Source organism: Pogoniulus pusillus, chromosome 40 (assembly GCF_015220805.1).
Source record: "Pogoniulus pusillus isolate bPogPus1 chromosome 40, bPogPus1.pri, whole genome shotgun sequence".
Lineage (NCBI taxonomy): Eukaryota > Metazoa > Chordata > Aves > Piciformes > Lybiidae > Pogoniulus > Pogoniulus pusillus.
Window position 1 is genome coordinate 7,180,993 of NC_087303.1, and position 27,903 is coordinate 7,208,895.

The window sequence follows — 27,903 nt, forward strand, 5'->3', positions numbered from 1 at the left end:
GAGAAGCTGCAGCACCTTGGGGGGCTATGCCCAGGCCCATGGGCAGCTTGCAGGGCAGGGAGGCTGTGGGGCACTGAGACATCCCCACCTCAGAGGTTGTGCCAGCCTTACCACCTGCCTGCTGCTGTCACCCCAGGCAGCTGCAGAGGGGCTCAGGGGGGTGACAGGAGATGATCTGAGGCCATGGGAGGCAGAGAGGGCAGAGGGGAGGTGAAAGGAGATGCTGGCAGTGAGGCTCTGCTCAGGCAGATTTGTGTCACCAACAGCTTCTCCTTGGAGGAGGAAGGGAGGAGCAGTGGGGAGCTGGCTCCTTTCCTCCTCCTCCTCCTCCTCCTCCTCCTCCTCCTCCTCCTCCTCCTCCTCCTCCTCCTGATCCTCCTCCCCATATCTGCTAAGAACAGGATGGCCATGCCAGCAAGGAGGCCATGCCAGCAGGGAGGCCATGCCAACAGGGAGGCCATGCCAGCAAAGAGGCTATGCCAGCAGGGAGGCCATGCCAGCAGGAAGGCCATGCCAGCAGGGAGGCCATGCCAGCAGGGAGGCCATGCCAGCAGGGTGGGGAGCCTGGAGCTGCTCAGGTTCTGTGCAGCAAAGTTCCTTTCCACCTGAAGCCTCCACAGTGGCGTCTCCCTGAGCCAGACCTGGAAGCTCTGTGCCTGCTGTTGGCAGCACAGGGCCTGGTGTGGTGATGCCTCCCTTCGACCTCTGCCATCCCTGTGCCTCCCCAGCCGGCGGTGAGGCGGCTCAGGGACCCAAGGTGCCAGTGCCAGCCTCAGCTGCCTGCTGCGGGCAGGGTGCTGGGAGCTGCTCTGCTGCTGGCGGCATGGAGGGGCTGCCCGGACCGAGGGCTCTGGGGCTCTTCTGTGCCATCCCCAGGAGTGCCAGGGCACTCCCTGGGCACTGCTCACAAGGCTGCCACCTCCCTGGGCACCGCTTGCAGGGCAGCCAGCTCACTGGGCACTGCTCTGCAGCCAGGCTGCCAGCCCCCTGGGCACCACCCTCAGGGCTGCCAGCCTCCTGGGCGCCGCTCTGCAGCCAAGCTGCCAGCAGCCGGGGCGCGGGCAGGGGCTACTTGCAGGTGTGGACGTCGTAGACGCGGGTGCACTCCTGGCAGCTGACGTAGCAGCACCAGTGGAACACGCAGTGGCACTTCTCCTTGCGCCGCTCGGTCCGCGTGTTGTGCCCCCGCCCGCAGCACAGCAGGTCGCAGCCGTCGATGCCGTGCGAGGTGAGGTTGCAGGTCCTGTCCCTGGTCCCGAAGGAGCCTGTCTCGGGGTTGGGCTCGCAGAAGTTGGGGGAGTTCTCGTAGTAGACCAGGTCCCGCTCGGTGGGCGGCTTGAAGAGCGCGTACTTGGCGCGCAGCGTCTCCACCCAGCCGCGGGACTCGCGGTGCTTCTCCACCACCATCTCCGAGGCGCTGTCGTATTTGTCCTTCAGGTAGTCCCCGATGGCCCTGAAGTCAGGCTGTGCCCACCAGCAGGTCTTCACCTCGCAGCTGCCCGACAGCCCGTGGCACTTGCACTTGAGGTGCATGTGGTCCAAGATGGTCTGGCCAGGGGACACGAAGCAAAGCGGTCAGGGGCAGCTGGCGGTGCCCCCTGCCACCCACCCCTGCTGCCCTGCCTTGAGTGCCCAACCTGGGCCAGGGGACACGAAGTAAAGTGGTCAGGGGCAGCTGGTGGTGCCCCCTGCCACCCACCCCTGCTGCCCTGCCCTGGGCCAGCCTGGAGAGCGAGGGCTGGCTGAGGGTGTCTGAGAGCTTTGGTGCATGGCACAAACATCTCCAGGCAGGGACATGGCACTAGGGAGGCATGGCTGAGGTGGGTACCTGCTCAAATCTATTCCAGCCCAGCCCAGTCTAATCTAATCCCAAGGTCCAATCCTCTCAGTGGGGTCCTCCCCAGCTCCCTCAGCTGCTCCTCCCCAGCTCTCTTCTCCAGACCCTTCCCCACCTTCCTTGCCCTTCTCTGGCCCTGCTGCAGCCTCTCAATGTCCTTCTGGCAGTGAGGGGCCAGAAACTGAACCCAGCACTCAAGGTGTGGTCTCCTGGTGCCCAGCACAGGGGCACAATCCCTGCCCTGCTCCTGCTGCCCACTCCGTTGCTGATCCAGGCCAGGCTGCTGGTGCCCTCCTTGCCCACCTGGACACTCCCTGGCTCATCTCCAGCTGCTGTTCACCAGCACCCCCAGGTCCTTTTCTGCTGGGCGGTTTCCAGTCACTGTGCCCCTAGCTTGGAGTGGTCATGAGGCTATTGTGACCCAAGGGCAGCACCCAGCACCTCCAGCTGAACCTCCTCCCATTGGCCTCAGCCCCTGGCTCCAGCCTGGCCAAATCCCCCTGCAGAGCCTCCTGACCCTCCAGCAGATCAGCACTGCCACCCAGCTGTAGCCAGAAGGCTCCTGCCTGGGCATTGCCATGGCCAGAAGGCTCTTGTCTGGGCATTGTGGTGGCCAGAAGGGTCTTGCCTGGGCATTGATGTGGCCAGAAGGCTCTCACCCTGGCATTGCCATGGCCAGAGGGCTCCCTCCTGGATACTGTTGCTCGCCCGAGCCCGCAGAGGAGTGCTGCCCATGGCACTCACTGCCCTGCCCGGGCACTCACCCTCCTGCCCGTGGCACTCACCCTCCTGCCCATGGCACTCACCACCCTGCCCATGGCACTCACCGCCCTGCCCATGGCACTCAAAGCCCTGCTCGGGCACTCAAAGCTCTGCCCATGGCACTCACCACCCTGCCCATGGCACTCAAAGCCCTGCCCATGGCACTCACCGCCCTGCCCATGGCACTCAAAGCCCTGCTCAGGCACTCACCCTCCTGCCCATGGCACTCAAAGCCCTGCCCATGGCACTCACCGTCCTGCCCATGGCACTCACTGCCCTGCCCATGGCACTCACCCTCCTGCCCAGGCACTCACCCTCCTGCCCATGGCACTCAAAGCCCTGCCCATGGCACTCACCACCCTGCCCATGACACTCACCCTCCTGCCCGTGGCACTCACTCACCCTCCTGCCCATGGCACTCACCGTCCTGCCCGGGCACTCACCGCCCTGCCCATGGCACTCACCCTCCTGCCCGTGGCACTCACCACCCTGCCCATGGCACTCACCCTCCTGCCTGGCACTCACCGTCCTGCCCATGGCACTCACCCTCCTGCCCATGGCACTCACCGCCCTGCCCATGGCACTCACCGTCCTGCCCATGGCACTCACCACCCTGCCCATGGCACTCACTGCCCTGCCCATGGCACTCACCCTCCTGCCCATGGCACTCACCCTCCTGCCCGGGCACTCACCGTCCTACCCATGGCACTCACCCTCCTGCCCAGGCACTCACCGTCCTGCCCATGGCACTCACCGCCCTGCCCAGGCACTCACCGCCCTGCCCATGGCACTCACCCTCCTGCCCGTGGCACTCACCACCCTGCCCATGGCACTCACCCTCCTGCCTGGGCACTCACCCTCCTGCCCATGGCACTCACCGCCCTGCCCATGGCACTCACCCTCCTGCCCATGGCACTCACCGTCCTGCCCATGGCACTCAAAGCCCTGCCCATGGCACTCACCCTCCTGCCCATGGCACTCACCGCCCTGCCCATGGCACTCACCGTCCTGCCCATGGCACTCACCCTCCTGCCCATGGCACTCACCCTCCTGCCCATGGCACTCACCGCCCTGCCCATGGCACTCACCCTCCTGCCTGGGCACTCACCCTCCTGCCCATGGCACTCACCGCCCTGCCCATGGCACTCACCGTCCTGCCCATGGCACTCACCCTCCTGCCCATGGCACTCACCCTCCTGCCCATGGCACTCACCGCCCTGCCCATGGCACTCACCGTCCTGCCCATGGCACTCACCCTCCTGCCCATGGCACTCACCCTCCTGCCCATGGCACTCACCGCCCTGCCCATGGCACTCACCGTCCTGCCCATGGCACTCACCGCCCTGCCCATGGCACTCACCCTCCTGCCCATGGCACTCACCCTCCTGCCCATGGCACTCACCGTCCTGCCCATGGCACTCACCGTCCTGCCCATGGCACTCACCCTCCTGCCCATGGCACTCACCGCCCTGCCCATGGCACTCACCGTCCTGCCCATGGCACTCACCGCCCTGCCCATGGCACTCACCCTCCTGCCCATGGCACTCACCGCCCTGCCCATGGCACTCACCGTCCTGCCCATGGCACTCACCGCCCTGCCCATGGCACTCACCGTCCTGCCCGCCTCGTTGTTGTGCCGGTTCATGGCCGAGCGGGCATCGGGGCGGTTCTCCCGCGCGTCGGCGAACTCCCTCGACACCAGCACCCCGAAGTCGGCGTCCTCGCTGCAGCCCCCCCACTTCCAGCCCTCTCCCGGGGGTCCTTTGTGGTGGGAGTCGCAGCCGCAGATGGTGGAGGTGCCCTCGGCGCAGGAGCGGGTGACGGCGAAGGCCACCCCGGCCGAGGCGATGGCGTGGACGAAGGCGGACTCGCGGGTGGCTGGGGACAAGCAGAGCCCTGGGGTTAGCTTTTGCTCTCCTGCCCACTCCCCTCCTCCCCGCTTCGGCACCATCCGCAGCTCAGCATCGCAGCTCAGCACCCGCAGCCCGAGCCGGAGGCTGCTGGCACCGCCCGCGGGCAGGAGGAGCCGCAGCGAGGTCTGGCTCCGGCTGCGGGGATCTCGGGCGCAGCATTGAGCCATGGAATGGGTTGTGTTGGGAGGAATCTGAAAGCTCAGCCAGTGCCAACCCCCCCTGCCGTGGGCAGAGACGTCTCCTACCAGCCCTGGGGGCTGATCCAGCCTGGTCCTGAACACCTCCAGGGAGGATGTGGAGCACAGAATCACTGAGCCGATGAGAGCTGCCTCCTGCTCTGCCTGGTCCCGAGCAGCACTCAGTGCTCTGCCGTCACCCGCCCTGCTGCCAGGTGGCACTGGCTGTGGACAGCACCTCCCAGAGCCTATGCTGCTGCTCTTTGAGCCTCTTTTGAGGGGTGGTGAGACCCTGGCACGGGTTGAGGGATGATGAGAGCCTGGCACAGGTTTCCCAAGGTGGTTGTGGAGCACAGAAGCAGCCAATGTGATCTCCGAACTCCAGCTTTTGGTTTGGTGCCTCCCTGGTGTGCCACAGCCTGCCTAGGTGCAGCACCCTGGAGTGTGCCACAGCCTGCCTAGGTGCAGCACCCTGGAGTGTGCCACAGCCTGCCTAGGTGCAGCACCCTGGAGTGTGCCACTGCCTGCCTAGGTGCAGCACCCTGGAGTGTGCCACAGCCTGCCTAGGAGCAGCACCCTGGGGTGTGCCACAGCCTGCCTAGGTGCAGCACCCTGGAGTGTGCCACTGCCTGCCTAGGTGCAGCACCCTGGAGTGTGCCACAGCCTGCCTAGGAGCAGCACCCTGGGGTGTGCCACTGCCTGCCTAGGTGCAGCACCCTGGGGTGTGCCACTGCCTGCCTAGGAGCAGCACCCTGGGGTGTGCCACAGCCTGCCTAGGAGCAGCACCCTGGAGTGTGCCACTGCCTGCCTAGGAGCAGCACCCTGGGGTGTGCCACAGCCTGCCTAGGTGCAGCACCCTGGAGTGTGCCACAGCCTGCCTAGGTGTAGCACCCTGGAGTGTGCCACAGCCTGCCTAGGAGCAGCACCCTGGAGTGTGCCACAGCCTGCCTAGGAGCAGCACCCTGGAGTGTGCCACAGCCTGCCTAGGAGCAGCACCCTGGGGTGTGCCACAGCCTGCCTAGGAGCAGCACCCTGGAGTGTGCCACAGCCTGCCTAGGAGCAGCACCCTGGGCTGTGCCACTGCAGAGCCTGAAGCCATCTTGCAGCGATGGAGACTTCAGGCTCTAAGCTCGGCGCAGGTGTTGGAGTCTCCCCCAGTGAGCTGCCCAGGGCTGTGCCCAGGGCAGGTGGCCAGGGACTGCAGTGTCTGCGGTGCCTCTGCTGCTGGGTGGTGTCCCTGGGTGCTGGAGCTGCCTCCAGCTGCCTCATGGGTGCAGCCTGGCCAAATGATCAGTGCCTGAGGGACAAGCCTGGACTCTTCTGCTGGCTTAAGCCAGCCACGGCCCTGCAGCCCACCCCCTCCTTCCTTCCAGAGCAGGAGCCAGGAACCATCTCCGCTGCCCCAGGCACCCCTGGCATGCTCCTGCTCCTGCCCTGGGCAGGCTTTCACTGCAGCAGGTCCTGCTCTGTGCCCGGTGGATCTGAGCTCTGCCTTCCAAGACCCAGGGACGTCCAAGCGAGCTGATTTTGCCCATGCAGGCAACTGCAAGAGGCAGCTCGTGGGTGCGTGTCGGCTGTGGAGGGGGCAACGTGGATCTGGATGCCAGACGTGGTCCTACACCAGGGCTGCTCCGTCCTGCCTGTGCTGGTGCGGCCTCGCTGTGGCTTTCACCTCCTTTCATTCAGCCTCTTCTCTCCTTGCCCTTCCCACCTCTGCCCGCAGCCGGGACCCAGCCTCCCCCTGCCCAGCCTCTCCTCAGCTGTCCTGCCCCAGCGGCTTACGGCTGCAGAGGACTGCTCCGGCCTGGGTGCTTGGTCTGACAAAGGCTCTTTGGGTGGGCTGCGAGCAGATCACAGGAGCCAGGGAGCCCTTCTGGCTCGGCCCGGGCCGGCTCGGGGCACAGGGCAGGACACGACTCGCTCCCCCGGGGCCGCGCTGCGGCAGCGGCGGGACGGGGCCGTGAGCCGCCCCGGGGCGGGGGGAGGCTGCGCCCAGCTGCCAGCGGCCCCCCAGCCCCCGCTCGGTGCCGGGGCGGCGGCGGCGAGCTGCGGGCACCAAGTGGCCGCCCGGAGAGGCTGCCCCGGTCCCGGGCCAGGCGCCGGCAGTTTCCCAGAGACGAGCGGCGGCAGCGGCGTTCCCAGAGCCAGGGGAGGGGCCGGGAGGGAGGATTAGAGCCGCCTTGACAGGGCACCACTGCGCCTGTCCCCCAGCCGGGCCGGTACCTGCTGGGACGCTCAATCCGCCTTTGTCCCCGCCGTGTCACACTCCATTACCCGCATAATGCCGAATGTTTCCGCCGGCCAGCGTACCCACGGCACGGAGCGCTGGCATTCCCCAGGAGCACCTCGTAGCAACGGGGCAATGTTCCCCTGTCCTGCCGTCACCCTCCAATCCCGCCAGCCCGGCTGGGAAATCCCTTTTGATGGCGCTCCCCGGCCCCCCGGCCCCGGCTCGGAGCGGCTAAAGGGCGTGTGAATGCGGCCGCCGGCAGCGGCTGCGGCGCGGCGCTGCCTGCGCTCGCCCTGCCTCACAGTAGGGGAGGAAGCTTAGCTCTTTCTCAGCGCTATAAGCTTATTTTTCTCTCCCCTGCTCTGCTTTCCCTCCCCCTCCCCTTAAGCTGCTGCGTTTATATCAAGACGGCCCCCTGATCCCACACACCCCTGTTTAGATGCAAATGACTGCGGGTGTCATGGCTGAGAAAAGCGCTGGGTTATCGTGGAGCGGCTCCTGCCTTTCACAGCTCGTGTCAGGGGCTTAGCCCGACACAGAGGACCCCCAAAGGCAGCCCAGACCCAGCTGCCCGGCCTGCACCTGGCCCCTCGCAGCCGCGCACAGCGAGGCGCTGCCCCGCCCGGCGCCGCTGGCAGGGGGGTTGAGCCCGACTGGGGCTGACGATGAACCTTCCTGGAGAGCCAGTGGCACCCCCCTGGACAGCCGATGGCACCTCCCTAGAGAGACAGTGGCACCCTCCTGGAGAGCCGATGGCACCTCCCTAGAGAGACAGTGGCACCCTCCTGGAGAGCCGATGGCACCCTCCTGGAGAGCAGGTGGTACCCTCCTGAAGAGCTGATGGCACCTCCCTAGAGAGCAGTTGGCACCTCCCTAGAGAGCTGATGGCACCTCCCTGGAGAGCAGGTGGCAATTCCCTGGAGAGCAGGTGGCATTCACCTGGTAAGCTGATGGCACCCCCCTAGGGAGCAGGTGGCACCCCCCTAGGGAGCAGGTGGCACCTCCCTGGAGCGGCAGCACAGGGCCGGGGGGCAGCGGCCGTGGCCGTGCTCAGGACGCAGGGCGCTGGATGAGCTTGGGACGGCTCCTGCCCAGCTCACTCCTTGCAGATTCAGTCCTGCCTGCGGCTCCAAGACTTCTCCTCTGCCCCGGGCTCTGCCTGCAGCTGCCTGCGGGCCCTGCCTGCCTCCTGCACTCCCGAGCAGCCCTTCCTGGGAGCCAAGGCGCCGAGGTTAGCACTGCCCGGGGCGGTTGGAGTCGCCCACCCTGGAGGTCTTTTCCGACCTGGTCTGTTCTGCGGCAGCAATCCCCTGCCCTGCAGAGCAGCAGCGAGGCACCGCCCGGGCTCGGCCCTGGCCTCGGGCAGGACTCGGCTGGAAGAGGCTTTGGCTGCTGCTGGAAACTGCCCTGGTGCGGGAAGGGAGGGAGCAGAGCTGGAGGGAGCAGAGCTGGAGCAGGCTTTGCCTCTCCCCTGGCCCCGGCTGCACACCTGCAGCATAAATCATCCCGGGGAATGTGCTTGTAAAGACAGGAGCTGAGCCCACGGTGTGGGGCTGGGCTCGGGGCTGCTCTCATCGCCCAGGGCAGGGGAAGAGACAAGCAAAAAGGAGGAGGAAGGCAACCAGAGAATCACAGAGTCAGGCAGGGTGGAAGAGAGCTCCAAGCTCAGGCAGCCCAACCTAGCACCCAGCCCTGCCCAACCAACCAGACCATGGCACTAAGTGCCCCAGCCAGGCTTGGCTGCAACACCTCCAGCCACAGCCACTCCACCACCTCCCTGGGCAGCCCATTCCAATGCCAATCACTCTCTCTGACAACAACTTCCTCCTCACAGCCACCCTCAACCTGCCCTGGCACAACTTGAGGCTGTGTCCCCTTCTTCTGGCCCTGGCTGCCTGGCAGCAGAGCCCAACCCCACCTGGCTACAGCCTCCCTGCAGGCAGCTGCAGGCAGCAATCAGCTCTGCCCTGAGCCTCCTCTGCTGCAGGCTGCACCCCCCCAGCTCCCTCAGCCTCTCCTCACAGGGCTGTGCTCCAGGCCCCTCCCCAGCCTTGCTGCCCTGCTCTGGGCACCTTCAGCACCTCAGCATCTCTCTTGAATAGAGGAGCCCAGAGCTCAGTGGCCCTCAGAAGCCAAAGCCTCAGCAGCTACCACAGCTTCTATGCAAACCTCACGAGTCCGAATCTGGAGGAGGGGACATGGGAGGGAGTTGGGTTGGTGTCCAGCAGCAACCAGATGGGAGCACATCAGGCCCCCAGGTTGCTCTGGACTGTGTTTGGGTTTGCTGCAAACTTGGAGCCACAAGTCTGAGGAAGGAGAGATCAGAAGCTGGGAAGAGAAGAGAGGTGGAGGTGTGGTGGGGGTCTGTGGAGTGGCCTGGAGCAGGAAGCCCCTGGGCTTGGTGCTGGAAGCCTGGAGGAGCTGGCCAGGAGTGACCAAGAAAGGCCTGAAGATGGTCCCTGAGAGGGTCTGCACAGATGAACCACTGCAGCCAGCTCCACACTCCCCACTCCTCTAGCTAAGCCCTCCTGGGATGGAGCTGGCTGTGAGGAACATTTCTGCAGCTCCTTTAAGGGGAAATTCCTGCATTCCTCTCAGTTTCTCCCCAGGCTGCATCAGAAATCAGTTCTGTGATGCTGCAGTGAGAGCTGCACCTTTGATGTTGCCTCCAAGACAGCTTCAACCTACCTAAGGGAGCAGGGCTGAGATCAACCCGAGTGGGGCTCCTGGTTTCACCCACAGCTGAGCTCTGCCTGGGGCTGAGCACTCCGAGCTCCCTGGCCTGCTGCACAGGGCAGGCTGCAAGGGGCTGGGGCTCAGCCTGAGCCTTGGCACTCACAGAGCCCTCTCTGGCTGAGGGCTGCACCCTGCAAGCCACCCAGAGGGTGCTGAGGGCTCAGCCCGATGGAGGCAACGCAGCCAGAGCTGACCACAGACCTCGGATCCTAGGGGCTCAAAACTCTTCCTTTCAGCTGAGCAAGTTGGGACAACAGCCTGGGAGAGGACCAGCCTGGAAGTGTCCAACCCTAACCCTGGTCCCCAGGGTCATGACAGCCACAGAGGTCTATCAGGGCAGGACAAAGGCCTTCTCCTTGCCAACGTTCTTCAGCTGCAAGCAGTGCCTGGAAGGGTTTTGTTTTCCTGCTCCTGCTGCAGACTTTGGGGTCTCAGAGGCTTTCCCTGGTGCTACCTGGATGAGCTGAGCCCCAGCCCATCTCTGCTGGCTCCCTGTCAAGGCAGCAGAGAAAAGCCATTAGCAGATGAGAGCAATGCAAATCAGGAGCAGGGGGAGCTGGGCTGGGCTTGGATGTGTCCTCTGCAGATGCTGCTGTTTATTTTTAGCTGTCCCACTTACAGGTGAGGGAGAGGCAGAGCAAACACAGGCCCCAGCTGACTGCCTCTCTGCTGGGCTGTGGCTTGGCTGGGAGGGCTGGGGTGAGGAAGGTGCTCAGTCAGGGCTGGGATGGTGCCAGGTGATGCCCACTGACAGCACAGGGGCAATGGTGGGAGCTGAGGCAGAGGAAGTGCCATGGAAATATGAGGAGGATTTTTTTCCTTATGAGGGTGCCAGAGCCTGGCACAGGCTGCCCAGGGGGGGTGTGGAGGCTCCCTCTGGAGATATTCAAGAGCTACCTGGATGTGTTCCTCTGTGACCTGCTCCAGGTGATGCTGCTCTGGCAGGGGTTGGATTGGATGAGCTTTGGAGGTGCCTTGCAGCCTCTGACACTGTGATTCTGTGATAACAGAGGAGCTCAGGGAGGGCTGGGATGAGGAAGGTGCTCAGGGAGGGCTGGGGTGAGGAAGGTGCTCAGGGAGGGCTGGGATGAGGAAGGTGCTCAGGGAGGGCTGGGGTGAGGAAGGTGCTCAGGGAGGGCTGGGGTGAGGAAGGTGCTCAGGGAAGGCTGGGATGAGGAAGGTGCTCAGGGAAGGCTGGGATGAGGAAGGTGCTCAGGGAGGGCTGGGATGAGGAAGGTGCTCAGGGAGGGCTGGGGTGAGGAAGGTGCTCAGGGAGTTCTCTCCATCTGTCAGAGGAGCTGCAGGGCTGTGGGTGAGGTTTGGCTTTGCCAGCTTGGAGCACAGGGCAATGCCAAGGTGTGCCCACACACCAGGCTCTGCTCCAGCCCCTGCAGCCCAGAGCATCTCAACACCTTCTTCACGCACCCAGAGCTCAGCCTGCTCTTTGTGGGGAGGGTGCTTCAAGGCCAAGCTTTAGAGTGCTGACAGTGGTGAGAGATGCTCAGTGCCTGAGGCCTGCTGCAGCTCTTTCTTGAGCTGCTCAATACTTTAATGCCCTGTAGGGGCAGGATGAGGCCAATGGCTTCAAACTACAGAGGAGCAGGATTGAGACTGGATGTGAGGAACAAGTTCTGCACCAGGAGGCTGCTGGAACTCTGCAGCAGGTTGCCCAGGGAGCTGGTTGGGACCTCATCCCTGCAGATACTCAAGGTGAGGCTCAGCAGGGCTCTGAGCAACCTGCTCTAGTGCAGATGTCCCTGCTGAGTGCAGGGGGTAGGACTGGATGAGCTTTGGAGGTGCCTTCCAGCCCAGAGCACTCTGTGATGCTGTGAGGCTGTGGCAGAGCTTTTGTTGTTGTTGGATTTTTTTAGGATTGCTTTTAAGGAACTCAAAACTTTCTGCTCTTGCAGGTGCTGAAGTTTAGGATGTTCTTTGTTAGGCAGCAGGTTAGAGTGTAGAGAGCCTTGGTGAGAAGTTATTGGATGGGGTTGGGTTGGATTAGAGTTGAGGTTGGATTGGAGCTGAGGTTGGATTGGAGCTGAGGTTGGATTGGAGGTGGGGTTGGGTTGGAGGTGAGGTTGGGTTGGATTTGAGCTGGGGTTGGGTTGGAGGTGAGGTTGGGATGGAGCTGGGGTTGGGTTGGAGGTGAGGTTGGGTTGGATTGGAGCTGAGGTTGGATTGGAGCTGAGGTTGGATTGGAGCTGGGGTTGGGTTGGATTGGAGCTGAGGTTGGATTGGAGCTGAGGTTAGATTGGAGCTGGGGTTCAATTGGAGCTGGGATTGGACTGGAGACGGGGTTGGATTGGAGCTGAGGTTGGATTGGAGCTGGGGTTGGGTTGGATTGGAGCTGGGGTTGGGTTGGAGGTGAGGTTGGGATGGAGCTGGGGTTGGGTTGGAGGTGAGGTTGGGTTGGATTGGAGCTGAGGTTGGATTGGAGCTGAGGTTGGATTGGAGCTGGGGTTGGGTTGGATTGGAGCTGAGGTTGGATTGGAGCTGAGGTTAGATTGGAGCTGGGGTTCAATTGGAGCTGGGATTGGATTGGAGACGGGGTTGGATTTGAGCTGTGGTTGAATTTGACTAGGGCTGGGGTTGGATTGGAGCTGAGGTTGGATTGGAGCTGAGGTTGGGTTGGATTGGAGCTGAGGTTGGGTTGGATTGAAGCTGAGGTTGGGTTGGATTGAAGCTGAGGTTGGATTGGAGCTGAGGTTAGGTTGGATTAGAGCTGGAGCCACTGGGGAGGCCACACCTCGAGTGCTGTGTCCAGCTCTGAGCTTCACTCCAAGAAGGACATTGAGGTGCTGAAGCCTGTCCAGAGCAGGGCAGCAAGGCTGGAGAAGGGCGTGGAGCAGCTGGGGGTGAGGAGGAGCTGGGGATGTGCAGGTGGAGAAGAGGAGGCTGAGGGCAGAGCTCATTGCTCTCTGCAGCTGCCTGCAGGAGGTGGCAGTGAGGAGGGAGCAGCCTCTGCTCCTTGGGGGCAAGGGACAGGAGCAGAGGAAATGGTTCCAAGCTGCCCCAGGGCAGGTTCAGGCTGGAGCTCAGGAAGTATTTCTGCCCTGGAAGGGCTCTCAAAGCTTGGCACAGGCTGCCCAAGGCCATGGTTCAGAGGTGACCTTGCAGTGCTGGGTGGAGGCTTGGGCTGGAGGAGCTTGGAGCTCTCTTCCAGCCAGAGCAGTTCTGTGACTGTAAATGCAGGAGTTACCCCAAAATGCATCCTGCCAAAGCAGAGGGGAGCTGCACCTCCTGCTCCCTGTTGCTTTCTGCTGTGACTTTACAGCCCTGAGTTCTGCAGCTCGTGTCACTGTCACCCAAACCACAGACCCACACAGTGGCTTGGGTTGGAAGGGACCTCCAAGCTCAGCCAGCTCCAGACCCCCCTCTGCCATGGGCAGGGACAACTCCTACCAGCACAGGGTGGTCAAGGACTCATCCAGCCTGGTCCTGAACACCTCCAGGGAGGTTGTGGAGCACAGAAGCACCCAATGTGATCTTTGATCACATTGGGTGCTTCTGTGCTCCACAACCTCCCTGGGAAACCTGTGCCAGGGTCTCAGCACCCTCAACCTGTGCCAGTCTCTCCCCACCCTCCCTCTCTCCACTCTCACTCTCCCCTCCCCCAGCCCAAAGCCATTGTCCCTCCTCCCGAGTCACCTTCCCTGGCTTGCATGGCTGCTGCTGGAGGGAGCTGAGCTGGTAGTGGAAGGCTGAAGCTTGGAAACCACACAGCATGAGCCTGACTTTGCTGTGAGAAAGGTTCAGCAGGAGCTGTGCAACAGCCCAGGGCAGCCCTGGGAAATGTCAGTTCCTGGAGTTCAGCTTTGGGTTCTTGGAGGCTGAAGGAAAGGAGGCTGAGGGGAGACCTTCTCAAGCCCCTACGACTACTCGAAAGGAGGTTGGGGCCAGGCAGAGGTTGAGTCTCCTCTCCCAGGGAAGAAGCAGTAAGAAAGAGGAAACAGCCTCAAGTTGCCCAGGGGAGGCTCAGGTTGGCCATGAGGAACCATTTCTTGCCCTTGAGGCTTGCCAAGCCCTGGCCCAGGCTGCCCCAGGGCAGTGGTGGAGTCTTTATCCCTGGAGGGGTTTGAAAGCTGTGGAGATGTGGTGCTGAGGGCCATGGGTTGGTGGTGCCCTGGCACTGCTGGGGTAGCTCCATGATCTTCAACTCCATGATCTTACAAGTCCCTTCCCACCAAAATGGGTCCATCATTCCCTGAGATTCCCAAAGCCTCACTGGAGTGACCAAATCCTGCTCAAGCAGCAGCCCTGCCTGCACTGCAGAGCCCTGGGGCACCTTGGCTCCAGCAGAGGTCAGCTGAGGGAGTGGGTTTGGGTGGTAGATGGAGCTGTGGCATCCAGATGGGCTCTGTGGATGCCCCTTGTGCCAGGCTGGGCATGGAGGCAGCAAAAGGCCAGGATGGGATGGAGGAAGTGGGAGCTTTGCCTCCTCCACATGGCTCAGCTCCATGGCAATGCTTTTTCACCTGAGGGCTTCCTCTGCTGACTGAGATCTGCCTGGGGTGAGTAACTGCCCCCAGAGCCCTCCAGCAGCCTCCTTTCAGGCTGTGCTCAGCTCAGGCTGGTGGTTAGGTGCCCAGCTGTGCCCTCACTGGGAATGCCAACGTCCTCCTGCCTCATCAGCACTCCAGTGTGCCAGATCCATGCCAGGGGGTTTAGCAAGGTGGGAGACCCAGGGAGGTTCTCCTCCTCCTCTGCCCTGGTGAAACTGTGCTCAGTTTGGGGCTCCCCAGGAGCAGAGGGACAGGAACTGCTGGAGAGGGCCCAAGGGAGAGCTGTGAGGATGAGGAGGGGACTGGAACTGCCTGGTGAGGAGAGGCTGAGGGCCCTGGGGCTGAGAGTCTGGAGAGGAGAAGCCTGAGAGGGGATTGGATCAATGTCTGTAACTGTCTGAGGGCTGGGGGTCAGGAGGGGGGGGACAGGCTCTGGGGGTCAGGAGGGGGGGGACAGGCTCTGGGGTCAGGAGGGGGGGACAGGCTCTGGGGTCAGCAGTGGGGGACAGGCTCTGGGGGTCAGGAGGGGGGGACAGGATCTGGGGGTCAGGAGGTGGGGACAGGCTCTGCTCACTGCTCCCTGGGCTGGGACAAGCAGCAGTGGATGGAAGCTGCAGCACAGGAGGTTCCAGCTCAGCACAAGGAGAACTTCTTGCCTGTGAGGGTCCCAGAGCCTGGCACAGGCTGCCCAGAGAGGTTGTGGAGTCTCCTGTGGAGCCTTCCCAGGCCTGTCTGGATGTGTTCTGTGTGCCCTGAGCTAGCCTGGATGGTGCTGCTCTGGCAGGGGTTGGACTGGATGAGCTCTGTGGGTCCCTCCCAACCCTGACATCTGTGAGCTGTGATCCTTCAGGAGGGGGTGATGAAGAGGAGCAAGCTCATGTGTCTGGAGAGGACAGGCTTTGGTCTCCCTCTCTTTGCTCCCAGCCCTAACTGCTCTGGGCTCCTGAGCTGGTTTGAGGCTAATTGGGGTACTTTAATGAGAGGAAGAAGCTCATTGGCTGTGGAAAGGAGCTAATGCTGATGTGTGCAGCATCCTCTGCTTTGCTGAGAGGGACAAAAAGCTGAAATACAAACAAGGTCTTTTCACTGTGTCCTGGGACCTTGCCCTGCTCCTTTCTCCCTCTGCTCTGTGTGCTTGGATCTAATCACTTCCTTTTATCCCAGACCTGCTCTGCTCTCTCACCTCTAACACACACACACAGCCCAGACACAACCCTGTGCTGGGCTGCAGCCAGAGCAGTGTGGGCACAGGGCAAGGGAGGGGATTCTGCCCCTTGGCTCTGCTCTCTTCAGACCCCACCTGCAGTCCTGGGGGCAGTTCTGCAGCCCCCAGCACAAGCAGGACATGGAAGTGTTGGAGGCAGTGCAGAGGAGGCCACCAAGATGCTGAGAGGGCTGCAGCAGCTCTGCTCTGAGCACAGGCTGAGAGAGTTGGGGCTGTGCAGGGTCAGGCTGAGGGTGGTGAGACATTGGCACAGGTTGAGGGTGGTGAGAGCCTGGCACAGGTTTGCCAGGGAGGTTGTGGGGCACAGAAGCACCCAACGTGATCTTTGATCACGTTGGGTGCTTCTGTGCCCCACAACCTCCCTGGAGGTGACCAGGACCAGGCCTGAAACAACCTCTTCTAGTGGGAAGTGTCCCACTGGATGCACCACAACCTCCCTGGGCTACCTGTGCCAGTGTCTCCTCACCCTCACTGTGAAGAATTAGTGTGTGTGGGGGGAGGAAAGTTCCTAACCCACTCATGGCAAGTGCAGAAATGCCTCCTGAGCCTGGCCAGGAGCACACATTTCAGCCCTGGCTTCTCCCTGCTGGGCAAACCTCTCCCCACTGCCTGCCAGGGTGGAGGGCATGCTGCAGAGGCCTTGCCTTGGCACTGGGCACAAGGCCTCTGCTTGGCTTTTGCCCTGGATCTGCTGGACTGTGTTGTTTGGAAGGGACTGCAAGCTCTGGGCAGGGAGGACCCCAGAGCAGGTGTGGGGCTTGATCATCTTCTTTTCCTTCACCCTGCTGGGAGGTCCTGGGGTGGGCACAGACCCTCCTCTCATTGTCCCTTTCCATAGAGTCACAGAATGCCAGGGGCTGGGAGGCACCTCCAGAGCTCACCTGGTGCAGCCTCCTGCCAGGGCAGCATCACCCAGAGCAGGTCACACAGGAGCACATCCAGACTGCTCTGGAACATCCCCAGAGAGGGAGACTGCACAGCCCCCCTGGGCAGCCTGTGCCAGGAAAAAGATCCTCCTCAGGTCCACATGGAACCTCCTGTGCCTCAGCTGCCAGCACTGCCCCTGTGCTGCCAGTGGGCATCAGTGGGCAGAGCCTGGCTGCAGCCTCTGGCCCTCAGCTGCACATCTTCAGCAGCAGTGCTGAGGTCACCTCTCAGCTGCTCTCTCCCAGCCCCAGCCCCTCAGGCTCTCCTCTCCAGAGCTGTTCCCTTCCCCTCAGCATCTCTGTGGCTCTGTGCTGGGCTCTCTCCAGCACTTCTGTGTCACTCTTGAGCTGGGCCCAGCACTGGACACAGGACTCCAGATGTGGCCTCAGCAGGGCAGAGCAGAGAGGCAGGAGAACCTCTCTGCCCTACTCACCACAGCCCTTCTGACCCAGCCCAGGGTGGCATTGCCCCTCCCCAGGGCTCACTGCTGCCTCATGCCCACCCTGCTGCCCCCCAGCACCCCCAGGTCCCTCTGCCCTTCCCTGCTCTGCAGCAGCTCTGTGCCAGCCTGTCCTGCTCCCTGGGCTTTGGTGCCACTCGCCAGAGCTCCTGGCACGAAAGCAGCTGGGAGCAGGCAGGGCCGGGGGGAGGAGGTCACTGCCCCCCCCCCGCAGCGCTGCGCAGCAGTGCCCTGCCCCCGCCCGGGCTGCGCTGTCACCTTTGTCCAGGACGGGCCCGAAGATGGCCAAGCTGTCGTCGATGGTGGTGCAGTTCCAGCGGCGGCCGCGGAACTGGTGCTGGCACTCCTGGATGCCCAACTTCACCCCCTCGGCCACGCTGGGCATGATCTCGATGTAGTTGCGGCAGAAGCGGAGCTGCTTTGGCACCAGCCCGGGGATGGAGCCGCAGAGCAGCGGCTGGGAGCCCAGGGAGCTGTACTGCTGCCCGAGGGCCAGCGACCTGCGGGGCACAGAGCACAGCCTGAGGGGCAGGGCACGGCGGGCACCCAGGCTCCTGCCCCCACCCCCCCAGGGGCAGCCAGAAGTCTCCTGTGCCCACGGTGACACCACCTGGAGGCTGGGGGCAGCCTGCGGAGGCTCAGCCGTGGCCCCGGTGGGAAGTGCCCTGCCCGGTGCCAGGCTCGGTGGCAGAGGGGTCCCCATTCCCCGGAGGGGGGCTGGGCAGGGCCAGGCAGGGCAGTGCCACACGCCCCAGGCTGGCCTGGCACCTGTGCAGTGGCCTCAGCAACGACTCCAGCACCGTGGTGCCATCCTGAGGGCATCAGCCTCCAGCTGCAGCTGTGAGCTGGGCAGGGCTGGGGGCACTGGGTGAAGGTGCAGGAGGGCAGGTCGGAGAGGACCTTCTCCTGCTGCCCCCCCAGGCTGAACATCTGGGCCAAGCTGCTGCTGTGGCAGGGCTGGGCACGGGGGAGAAGGCAGAGCCTTGTGTTGGGAAGCAGCAGACACCTGCTGCAGACAGGGGCAGCCTGGCCCAGCATCCAGCTGTGCTGCAGTGGCCCTCCAGAACATCTGCACAGCCTCTGGGCCAGCAGCTGGCTCTGCAGCAGGGCAGATGGGAGAGACCTGGGGGGCACCCAGCAGAGTGTGCCCAGCAGGCCCAGGGAGGTTCTCCCCTCCCTCTGCTCTGCCCTGCTGAGACCTCCTCTTGAGCACTGCCTTCAGTTTGGGGCTCCCCAGGTGCAGAGGGACAGGAACTGCTGGAGAGAGCCCAAGGGAGAGCTGTGAGGATGAGGAGGGGACTGGAACTGCCTGGTGAGGAGAGGCTGAGGGCCCTGGGGCTGAGAGTCTGGAGAGGAGAAGCCTGAGAGGGGATTGGATCAATGTCTGTAACTGTCTGAGGCTGGGGGTCAGGAGGGGGGGACAGGCTCTGGGTGTCAGGAGGAGGGGACAGGCTCTGGGGGTCAGGAGGGGGGGACAGGCTCTGGGGGTCAGGAGGGGGGGACAGGCTCTGGGGGTCAGCAGGGGGGGGGACAGGCTCTGGGGGTCAGGAGGGGGGGACAGGCTCTGGGGGTCAGGAGGGGGGGGACAGGCTCTGGGGGTCAGGAGGGGGGGACAGGCTCTGGGGGTCAGGGAGGGGGGGACAGGCTCTGGGGGTCAGCAGGGGGGGGGACAGGCTCTGGGGGTCAGCAGGGGGGGACAGGCTCTGCTCACTGCTCCCTGGGCTAGGACAAGCAGCAGCACACTTCTGCCCAGCAGCACCCCCAGGTCCCCTCCTGCTCTGCTGGGCTCTGTTCTTGCCACTGCTCCCCTGGCTCCCTCTCTGCTGCTCCCTCATTCCTCTTGGCCCATCCTCATCTGCCCGGGGCCCTGCACTCAGGTCAGAGCATGGCAGCTGAGCTCTGCTCTGGCCTCCTGGTCCCACAGACAGACTCTGTGGTGCAGAGAACCTGACTGAAATCCAGCCCTGAGATGCCAGAGGCACCTCTGGGCTCCCTGTGCCTCTCAAGAGCTGGTGGGGAAGAAGCAAGGAAGTGCTTGAGGCCACAGGAGCCCAGGAGGCCAATGGGCTGCTGGGGGGCATGAGGAAGAGTGTGGGCACCAGGGCTGGGCAGGTTCTCCTCCCCCTCTGCTCTGCCCTGCCCTGGTGAGGCCACACCTGCAGTGCTGTGTCCAGCTCTGGCTCCCCAGCTCAGGGCAGGGAACTGCTGGGCAGAGCCCAGGGGAGGCTGTGCTCAATCTGCTCAGTTGCCCTGGGCTGGGAGGGACCCCCCAAGGGCATCTTGTCCCAGCCCTGCAGGCAGCAGGGACACCTCCAGCTGAAGCAGGTTGCTGAGGGCCACATCGAGGCTGACCTTGGATGTGCCCAGGGATGGGGCCTCAAGCACAGCCCTGGGCAGCCTGTGCCAGTGCCTCACCCCCAGTGCCAATGCTCAACTCCTATGAAGGGACCTGAAGCAACCTGGAGAGGAGAGGCTGAGCCCTGGGGCTGGTCAGAGTGGAGAGGAGAAGGCTGAGAGGGGACCTGAGCAGTGCCTGTAGATACCTGAGGGGTGGGTGCCAGGATGAAGGTGCCAGGGTGAAGGTGCCAGGCTCTGCTCACTTGTGCCCTGGCACAGCACAAGGGCCAATGGGCACAAACTGTCACCCAGGAAGTTCCACCACTTCCTTGGTGTGAGGCTGCTGGAGCCTGGAGCAGGCTGCCCAGAGAGGCTGTGGAGTCTCCTCTGTAGCCTTCCAAGCCCCACCTGGATGTGTTCCTGGGTGCCCTGCCCTGGGTGCCCTGCCCTGGCAGGGGCTGGGCTGGATGAGCTCTGCAGGTCCCTTCCAGTGCCTACCCTCCTGTGGGTCCATGGAGCAGAGGATGAAGCCTGCAGGGGTCAGTGTGGGGTGGGTGGAGGCCGTGGACAGTTCTCAGGGCACAGCTCCAAGCTGGCAGCTGCTGAGTGCCAGGCCCCACACTCCCTCTCCTCCTCTCACTCCTTGTGCCCCCTCCTTGCTGCCCAACCCCCCATTTCTCTGCTCCCACCATGCCACAGGTGCCAGCCTGGTTGTCCCCTGGGCCCCTGCCCCCAGCAGGTGACAGCTGCCTGCTCCCAGCCCTGCTCTCTCCCAGCTGCTCTGCAGGCTCAGGGACAGGACCCTGGGCACTGCCAGCTCTGCCCCTTCCAGGGCTGCACACATGGGCTGAGTTGCAGCTCCAGGAGGGCTCTGTGTGCCCACACACAGCACCAGCAGCAGGAGGGCCTGAGGCACAGGCACAGGAAGTCCCTTTGCTCCTTCATCCCCCTCCCACCCCCCCCAAAGAAGCCCCCACACTGCCACCAGGCCACTGACCCCTATTGCCCACCCAGCAGTGCCAGGATCCAGCAGCCTCAAAGTGACCTTCTGTGGTTCACCTTGGCCTGGGATCAGCTTTGGCAGCCCTGGGAGCAAATGGCCCCTGGCAGAGCCTCCTCCTGCACACAGCAGTGGAGAGCATCCTCCAAGAGGTGACTCAGCTCAGAGAGGCACAGGATGGGTTGGGATGGAAGGGACCTCAAAGCTCAGCCAGTGCCAACCTCTGGGCAGGGACAGCTCCCACCAGCTCTAGGGGTGCTCAAGGGTCTCACCCTGAACATCTGCAGGGAGGTTGTGGAGCACAGAAGCACCCAATGTGATCTTTGATTGATCACACTGGGTGCTTCTGTGCTCCACAACCTCCCTGGGCAACCTTGTGCCAGGCTCTCACCACCCTCAACCTGTGCCAGGCTCTCACCACCCTCAACCTGTGCCAGAGTCTCCACCCATGGCACCCAGAGAAACGTTGGAAGGGACCTCTGCAGCTCATCCAGTCCATGCCCCCTGCTCCAGCAGGGCACCCACAGCAGCCTGCCCAGGGGCACAGTGCCCAGGGGGGGCTGGAAGCTCTGCAGAGAAGGAGACTCCACAACCTCTCTGGGCAGCCTCCTCCAGGCCTCCAGCAGCCTCACACCAAACAACTTTCTCCTCCTGATCAGGTGGAGCCTCCTGGGTGCCACTCTGTGCCCTCTGCCCCTTGTGCTGCCCCTGGGCACCACTGAGCAGAGTCTGGCCCCAGCCTCTTGCCCCCCAACTTTCTCTCTTGCTGAGCACTGCTCAGCTGCCCTCTGGGGCTGCTCTCTGCAGGCTCTCAGCCCCAGGGCTCAGCCTTTGCTCCTCACAGAGCTGCTCCAGGCCCCTCAGCATCCCCAGAGCCTCCTCTGGACTCTCTCCAGCAGTTCCCTGTCCCTCTTGACCTGGGGTTCAGGTCCCTCGTGTGGAGCTGGAGATGATTGTTGAGTCACTGCTCACTGGGTCCCTGCTGGGTGCTGTTTCTCCTCCCCTGGCCACTCTGCAGTGCTGGCAGTGTGCTGGCCAGAGGTGAGCAGCCTGCAGCAGCTCTGCTCTCTGCCTCTTTGCAGCCCTCTGCTCTCAGCCTTTGCTCCTCACAGAGCTGCTCCAGGCCCCTCAGCACCTCCAGAGCCTCCTCTGGGCTCTCTCCAGCACTTCTCTGTCCCCCTCAAACTGGGGAGCCCAGAACTGGACCCAGCACTCCAGATATGGCTTCACCAGGGCAGCACAGAGAGGGAGGAGAACCTCCCTTGCCCTGCTGCCCACCCTCTGCTGAATGCCCCCCAGGAGCCCCATGCCCTCCTTGGCCAGGAGGACACCCTGCTGGCTCCTGGACCTCGTCCCTTGCTCAGGGGGGAGCTGCCCTCTTGCAGCAGGAGCTGCTCTCCCGAGCTGGGCTTCAGCAGGCAGAGGCTGGCAGAGATGTGCAGCTCCCCTGAGCTGGGGGCTTCAGCCCTGCCCTGGGGGTGCTGCCCTGCCTGGCTGCTGCCTGGCACAAAGCAGCTCCTCGCAGAGGTCTGTGCACCCTCTGCTGCCTGCGCAGGAGGTGGTGAGGGCTGCCCTGAGGGCTTTGCTCATCCTGTCTCATGGCTCAGTTTCATGACAAGCCCCCGAAGGCAGGAGGGGATCAGCTCCCCTGGAACCCCCCCGGGCTGGGCAGCCCTTCCCCTGCAGCCCAGAACCTGCTGCCAGCTTCGGTGAGTCCTGGCAGCCCAGCTGGTGCCTGGAGCCTGATCTCTGCTGGCTCAGCCAGTGTGAGCTGTGTGAGCCCCAGAGTGGGACTGTGAGCTCCTGAGGGGGGCTGTGAGCCCCAGAGGGGATCTGTGAGCTCCTGAGGGGGGCTGTGAGCTCCTGAGGGGGGCTGTGAGCCTCAGAGGGGGGCTGTGAGCTCCTGAGGGGGGCTGTGAGCCTCAGAGGGGGACTGTGAGCTCCAGAGGGGAGCTGTGAGCTCCTGAGGGGGGCTGTGAGCTCCAGAGGGGGGCTGTGAGCCCCAGAGGGGGGCTGTGAGCTCCAGAGGGGAGCTGTGAGCTCCTGAGGGGGGCTGTGAGCTCCAGAGGGGGGCTGTGAGCCCCAGAGGGGGGCTGTGAGCTCCAGAGGGGGGCTATGAGCTCCAGAGTGGGGCTGTGAGCCCCAGAGTGGGACTGTGAGCTCCAGAGGGGGGCTGTGAGCCCCATAGGGATGCTGTGAGCCCCAGAGTGGGACTGTGAGCTCCAGAGGGGGGCTGTGAGCCCCATAGGGATGCTGTGAGCCCCAGAGTGGGACTGTGAGCTCCAGAGGGGGGCTGTGAGCCCCATAGGGATGCTGTGAGCCCCAGAGTGGGGCTGTGAGCTCCTGAGGGGGGCTGTGAGCTCCTGAGCTCCCTGCTGCATCTCAGCTTGAGCTGCCAGGGCAGCCCTGGGCTGTGCAGCTGAGAGGATCTCCTCTGGCTCTGAGCTCAGCAGCTGGGAGCAGCTCAATCTCCAGAGCAGTTTTCCTTTCTCCCCACTCCACCGAGGGCAGGTCCAGCCCCTGGCCAGCCTGGCAGGAAGGCTCTGGGTCTCCGAGGGGGTGTCCTGTGCCATGGAGCTGCACACTCCCTGCTTGGCTGAGGGGGTCTGGGGGAGCCTGTGCCCACTGTGCCACTTGCCCTGCCAAAGCCCTGGGAAAGCTCAGCCTGGAGCTGGCAGCATGGCAGGAGGTGCCAGCAGCCACCGTGCCCGTGGGACACGCAGGCTGGTGCCAGCCTGTGCTCACACACTCAGGCTTCCTTTGGCCTGCCCCAGCCCTGCAGGCAGAGCAGAGCTGTGCAAAGCCCATGTGAGTGCTGGGCAGCCACCGCAGCACCACCTCTGCTCCTGCAGAACCGCAGCTCAGAGGAGGTGAGGGCTTGGAAGGGACCTCCAGAGCTCATCCAGCCCCACCCCTGCCAGAGCAGGGCCACAGAATCCAGCTCAGGGCACACAGGAGCACATCCAGGCAGGCCTGGGAAGGCTCCAGAGGAGACTCCACAACCTCTCTGGGCAGCCTGTGCCCAGCTCTGCACCCTCACACTCAGAAGTTCCTCCTCATGCTGAGCTGGACCCTCCTGGGCTGCAGCTTCCACCCAGTGCCTCTTGCCCTGCCCCAGGGCACAGCGCAGCAGAGCCTGTCCCTGCCTCACAGGCTCACAGAGCCACCCAGGCTGGCACAGCCCCTCAGGGGCACCGAGCACAACCTCTGGCCCTGCTCTGCAAGGCTCTCCCAAACCACAGCCCCAGGCAGCACATCCAGGCCACCCTGACACACCCCTGGCTGGGTGACTCCAGCACCTCCCTGGGCTCAGCCCGGTCCTGACCACTCTCTCCCTGAGAAACTTCCTCCTAATGTCCAACCCAACCCCCCCAGCCCCAGCCTGAGGCCATTCCCTTGTCCTGCCTGCAGCTGCCTGTGGGCAGAGCTCAGCACCTCCCTGTGCCCCCCAGCCTCAGCCATTCACAGGCTGCTCAGGTCCCCTCTCAGCCTTCTCCTCCCCAGGCCAAGCAGCCCCAGGTCCCTCAGCCTCTCCTCACAGGCACTGCTCAGCCCCTTCAGCATCCTCACAGCCCTGCCCTGGCCTCTCCCCAGCAGGTCCCTGCCCCCCTGAGCTGGGGAGCCCAGAGCTGGATGCAGGATTCCAGGTGAGGTCTGAGCAGGGCAGAGCAGAGGGGGAGGAGAACCTCCCTGGGTCTGCTGCCCACACTCCTCTTAACGCCCCCCAGGACCCCATTTGCCTTCTTGCCCACCAGGGCTCATTGCTGCCCATGGAGAGCTTCTTGCCCAGCAGCACCCCCAGCTCCCTCTCCACAGGCTGCTCCCAGGGGGCTGCTCCCCAGGGCTCTGCTTGGGAATCACAATGAGCACTCAGGGCTGCCAGGCCCTGCTGGGGCTGAGGCTGCTGTAGCCCAAGAGATTTCCTCCCCAGCAGCTCAGGCTGCTGCAGCAGGATGGTGCTTGGCAGGGGTCTGCCCTGCTTGTGCCACTCAAGGAGCTGCCCCTGCCCCTGCCTCGCTGGGAGAGCTGCCACAGAGCCACTGAGTGGGTTGGGTGGGAAGGGACCTTCAAGACCACCCAGTTCCAACTCCCTGCCATGGGCTGGGACACCTCCCCCCAGCCCAGGCTGCTCAGAGCCCAGCCTGGTCCTGGCACTTCCTAGAAGGGATCCACAGCTCCCCTGGGCAGCCTGTGCCAGTGTCTCACCACCCTGCCAGGAGGAGTTCCTTCCTAATCCCCACTCCAAATCTGCCTTCTGCCAGCTCAAAGCCATCACCTCTCAGCCTGCCACCACCCTGCCTGATCCAGGTCCCTGCTCAGCTCTCCTGCACCCCTGCTAAGTGCTGCAAGGCCACCTGGAGGTCCCCCTGGAGCCTCCTCCTCTCCAGGCTGCACCAGCACAGCTCCCAGCCTGGGCTGCCCCCAGCCTCCCCGCGGGGCAGCAGCAGAGTGCCAGGCACAGCTCAGGTGCCCTTTGCCAGCAGCTCTCCAGGAGGAGACATTTCTCTGCCTGGGAACTTTGACTCCATCTCCCTCGGGTCAGAGCCCTTCAGTGCCCTCCAGCTCTGGGCCATGCCCTGCTGCATCAGCTGGCTCAGGACTCCTGCTCAGCCTCCCTGCTCTGCAGTGCTGGGCAAGCCCCTCCCAGCTCCACCTTTCCCCTCCCTGGCAGGACACCTCCACCCCCCTGCTCCTCAGGTGGGGCAAGGGCCCTGCAGAATCCCTGCCAGGGGAAGGGCAGGATGAGGCCAGGCCCTGCCTGCTTTGCCCTGCTGCCTGCTGCAGGGCTCAGAGTGCTGCTCCCGGGGGCAGAGGCTGATTCCCAGCCCAGGGCTCTTGGCTCGGCCAGAGCTGTCCTGGCACACCAGGCAGTGCCTGCTCTGCTGCCTGCCCTACTGCCTGCCCTGCTGCCTGCCCTTCTGCCTGCTCTCCTGCCTGTTCTGCTGCCTGCCCTGCTGCCTGCTCTCCTGCCCATTCTGCTGCCTGCTCTGCTGCCTGCTCTGCTGCCTGCCCTGCTGCCTGCTCTGCTGCCTGCCCTGCTGCCTGCTCTCCTGCCCATTCTGCTGCCTGCTCTGCTGCCTGCTTTTCTGCCTGCTCTGCTGCCTGCTCTTCTGCCTGCTCTGCTGCCTGCCCTGCTGCCTGCTCTGCTGCCTGCTTTTCTGCCTGCTCTGCTGCCTGCCCTGCTGCCTGCTCTGCTGCTTGCTCCACTGCCTGCTCTGCTGCCTGCTCTGCTGCCTGCTCTGCTGCCTGCTCCACTGCCTGCCCTGCTGCCTGCCCTTCTGCCTGCTCTGCTGCCTGCTCTTCTGCCCACTCTGCTGCCCGCTCTGCTGCCCGCTCTGCTGCCTGCTCTGCTGCCTGCCCTGCTGCCTGCTCTCCTGCCCATTCTGCTGCCTGCTCTGCTGCCTGCTCTGCTGCCTGCTCTTCTGCCTGCTCTGCTGCCTGCTCTTCTGCCCATTCTGCTGCCTGCTCTGCTGCCTGCTCTTCTGCCCATTCTGCTGCCTGCTCTGCTGCCTGCTCTGCTGCCTGCTCTGCTGCCTGCTCTTCTGCCCACTCTGCTGCCTGCCCTGCTGCCTGCTCTTCTGCCCACTCTGCTGCCCGCTCTGCTGCCCGCTCTGCTGCCTGCTCTGCTGCCTGCCCTGCTGCCTGCTCTCCTGCCCATTCTGCTGCCTGCTCTGCTGCCTGCTCTTCTGCCCACTCTGCTGCCTGCTCTTCTGCCCACTCTGCTGCCTGCTCTTCTGCCCATTCTGCTGCCTGCTCTGCTGCCTGCTCTTCTGCCCATTCTGCTGCCTGCTCTGCTGCCTGCTCTGCTGCCTGCTCTGCTGCCTGCTCTGCTGCCCACTCTGCTGCCTGCTCTGCTGCCTGCTCTCCTGCCCATTCTGCTGCCTGCTCTTCTGCCTGCTCTGCTGCCTGCTCTTCTGCCTGCTCTGCTGCCTGCCCTGCTGCCTGCCCTGCTGCCTGCTCTGCTGCCTGCTCTCCTGCCTGCTCTCCTGCCCATTCTGCTGCCTGCTCTTCTGCCTGCTCTCTTGCCTGCTCTCCTGCCCATTCTGCTGCCTGCTCTTCTGCCTGCTCTGCTGCCTGCTCTTCTGCCTGCTCTGCTGCCTGCCCTGCTGCCCACTCTGCTGCCTGCTCTCCTGCCCATTCTGCTGCCTGCTCTGCTGCCTGCTCTCCTGCCCATTCTGCTGCCTGCTCTTCTGCCTGCTCTGCTGCCTGCTCTGCTGCCTGCCCTGCTGCCTGCCCTGCTGCCTGCCCTGCTGCCTGCTCTGCTGCCTGCTCTGCTGCCCATTCTGCTGCCTGCTCTTCTGCCTGCTCTCTTGACTGCTCTCCTGCCCATTCTGCTGCCTGCTCTTCTGCCTGCTCTGCTGCCTGCCCTGCTGCCCACTCTGCTGCCTGCTCTCCTGCCCACTCTGCTGCCTGCTCTGCTGCCTGCTCTGCTGCCTGCCCCCAGCTGGGGCTGGACCTGCTCTGAGCTCGGCTCCTGGGTGTCTGCTGGCTCTGCCCTTCGCGGGAGCCTGAGGCACAACCCCCTGGGGCTGTCTGCGGCCCAAGGGCAGCAGGAGGGAGATGCCTGCTCGGAGCAGGCAGCTGAGCCCGGGGGCTGCCAGGTCCTGCCGGCTGCGGGGATCTGGCAGACGCCAGAGCTGCAGCAGGGAGGAGCCCAGCGAGGGAGCCCTGCAGCCGGGATGGGTCCTGTGCCAATGCCCAGAGCTCAGCCCCTGCTGCATGTGCCTGGGGCTCTGCCCCGTGCCCCGGGCTGAGCTGTGCCTGCTGCCAGAGACAGGCAGCAGCTTCCTCCTGCCCGGGAGAGCCTCAGCTGCTGAGCACCAGCGGCTGAGCCCCCGGGCAGGGCATGAGCCCCCTGGGGAGTGCCCTGCAAAGCCTCTGGGGATGCCACCAGCAGCATGGCTGTGGCCTCTGGGCCAGGAGGGCTTCTCCCCAGCTCAGTGGGAAGCTCTCCTCACCCTGTGGTGCTCCTGAGCTGCAGAGGTCACAGCAGCCCACGGGGCCAGCTCCTGCCCAGGCGAGACTCTGCCTCGCTCAGTCACACCTCAGGGCTGCAGACCTCTCTCAAGCCTTCACCCAGCGACCACTGCCAAGCCTCTGCCTGCCCTGGGCTCTCCCCGAGGCACAGCCCAGCCTGTGGCAGCTCCCCCAGCTCCTGGGTGGGCTCTGTGGCCCACGCACACCCGTGGAGCCTCCCGGAGCTGTGCCCTCCCTCCAGCTGCAGACCTCTGCCAGCAGCCTCTGCCGGGAGGGCTCAACCCTCCCTGCAAACGCCTCGGGACAGAGAGATGCTGCCGGTGGCAGAGCAGGGCCCCGGGGGGCAGCTGGAGCTGCTCCAGACCCACCTGGGTGTGCTCCTGTGTGACCTGACCCAGGTGGTCCTGCCCTGCGGGGGGGTTGGGCTGGGTCAGCTCCGGAGCTCCCTTCCAGCCCCTGACCCTGATCTTGCAAAGAGCTGGGGGGGGGGCACCCAGGGCATGGGGGGGCACAGTGCAGCAGCTGCTTAGATCTGTGAGAGCTGGGGAGGGTCTCCAGCAGGGCAGGGCAGAGAGCAGGTAAGGAAATGCTCTGCCCAGGCTGGGCTTGCTCTGCCCTCTCTGTGTCTGGAGCAGCAATGGAGTGGGCAACAGGGCAGGGGTTGTGCCCCCGGGCTGGGCACTGGGGAGGCCACAGCTGGATGCTGGGTGCAGGTTTGGGCTTTCACTGCCAGAAGGACATTGAGAGGCTGCAGCAGGGCTAGAGAAGGGCAAGGAAGGTGGGGAAGGGTCTGGAGAAGAGAGCTGGGAAGGAGCAGCTG

General features: G+C 64.0%; 1 protein-coding gene across 1 annotated transcript in view; it reads right to left on the reverse strand.

Moving 5' to 3' along the window:
- Positions 1-522: 522 nt before the first annotated feature.
- WNT3 (Wnt family member 3) overlaps positions 523-27,903 on the reverse strand; it is a 69,552-nt gene continuing 42,171 nt past the window's right edge. The window contains exons 2-4 of the mRNA XM_064174572.1: positions 17,027-17,268; positions 4,212-4,477; positions 523-1,548 (exon numbers count right to left, since the gene is read on the reverse strand). Of these exons, the coding sequence (XP_064030642.1) occupies positions 1,069-1,548; positions 4,212-4,477; positions 17,027-17,268 (988 nt within the window). The 3' untranslated portion in view covers positions 523-1,068. The remainder of the gene's footprint in view (positions 1,549-4,211; positions 4,478-17,026; positions 17,269-27,903) is intronic.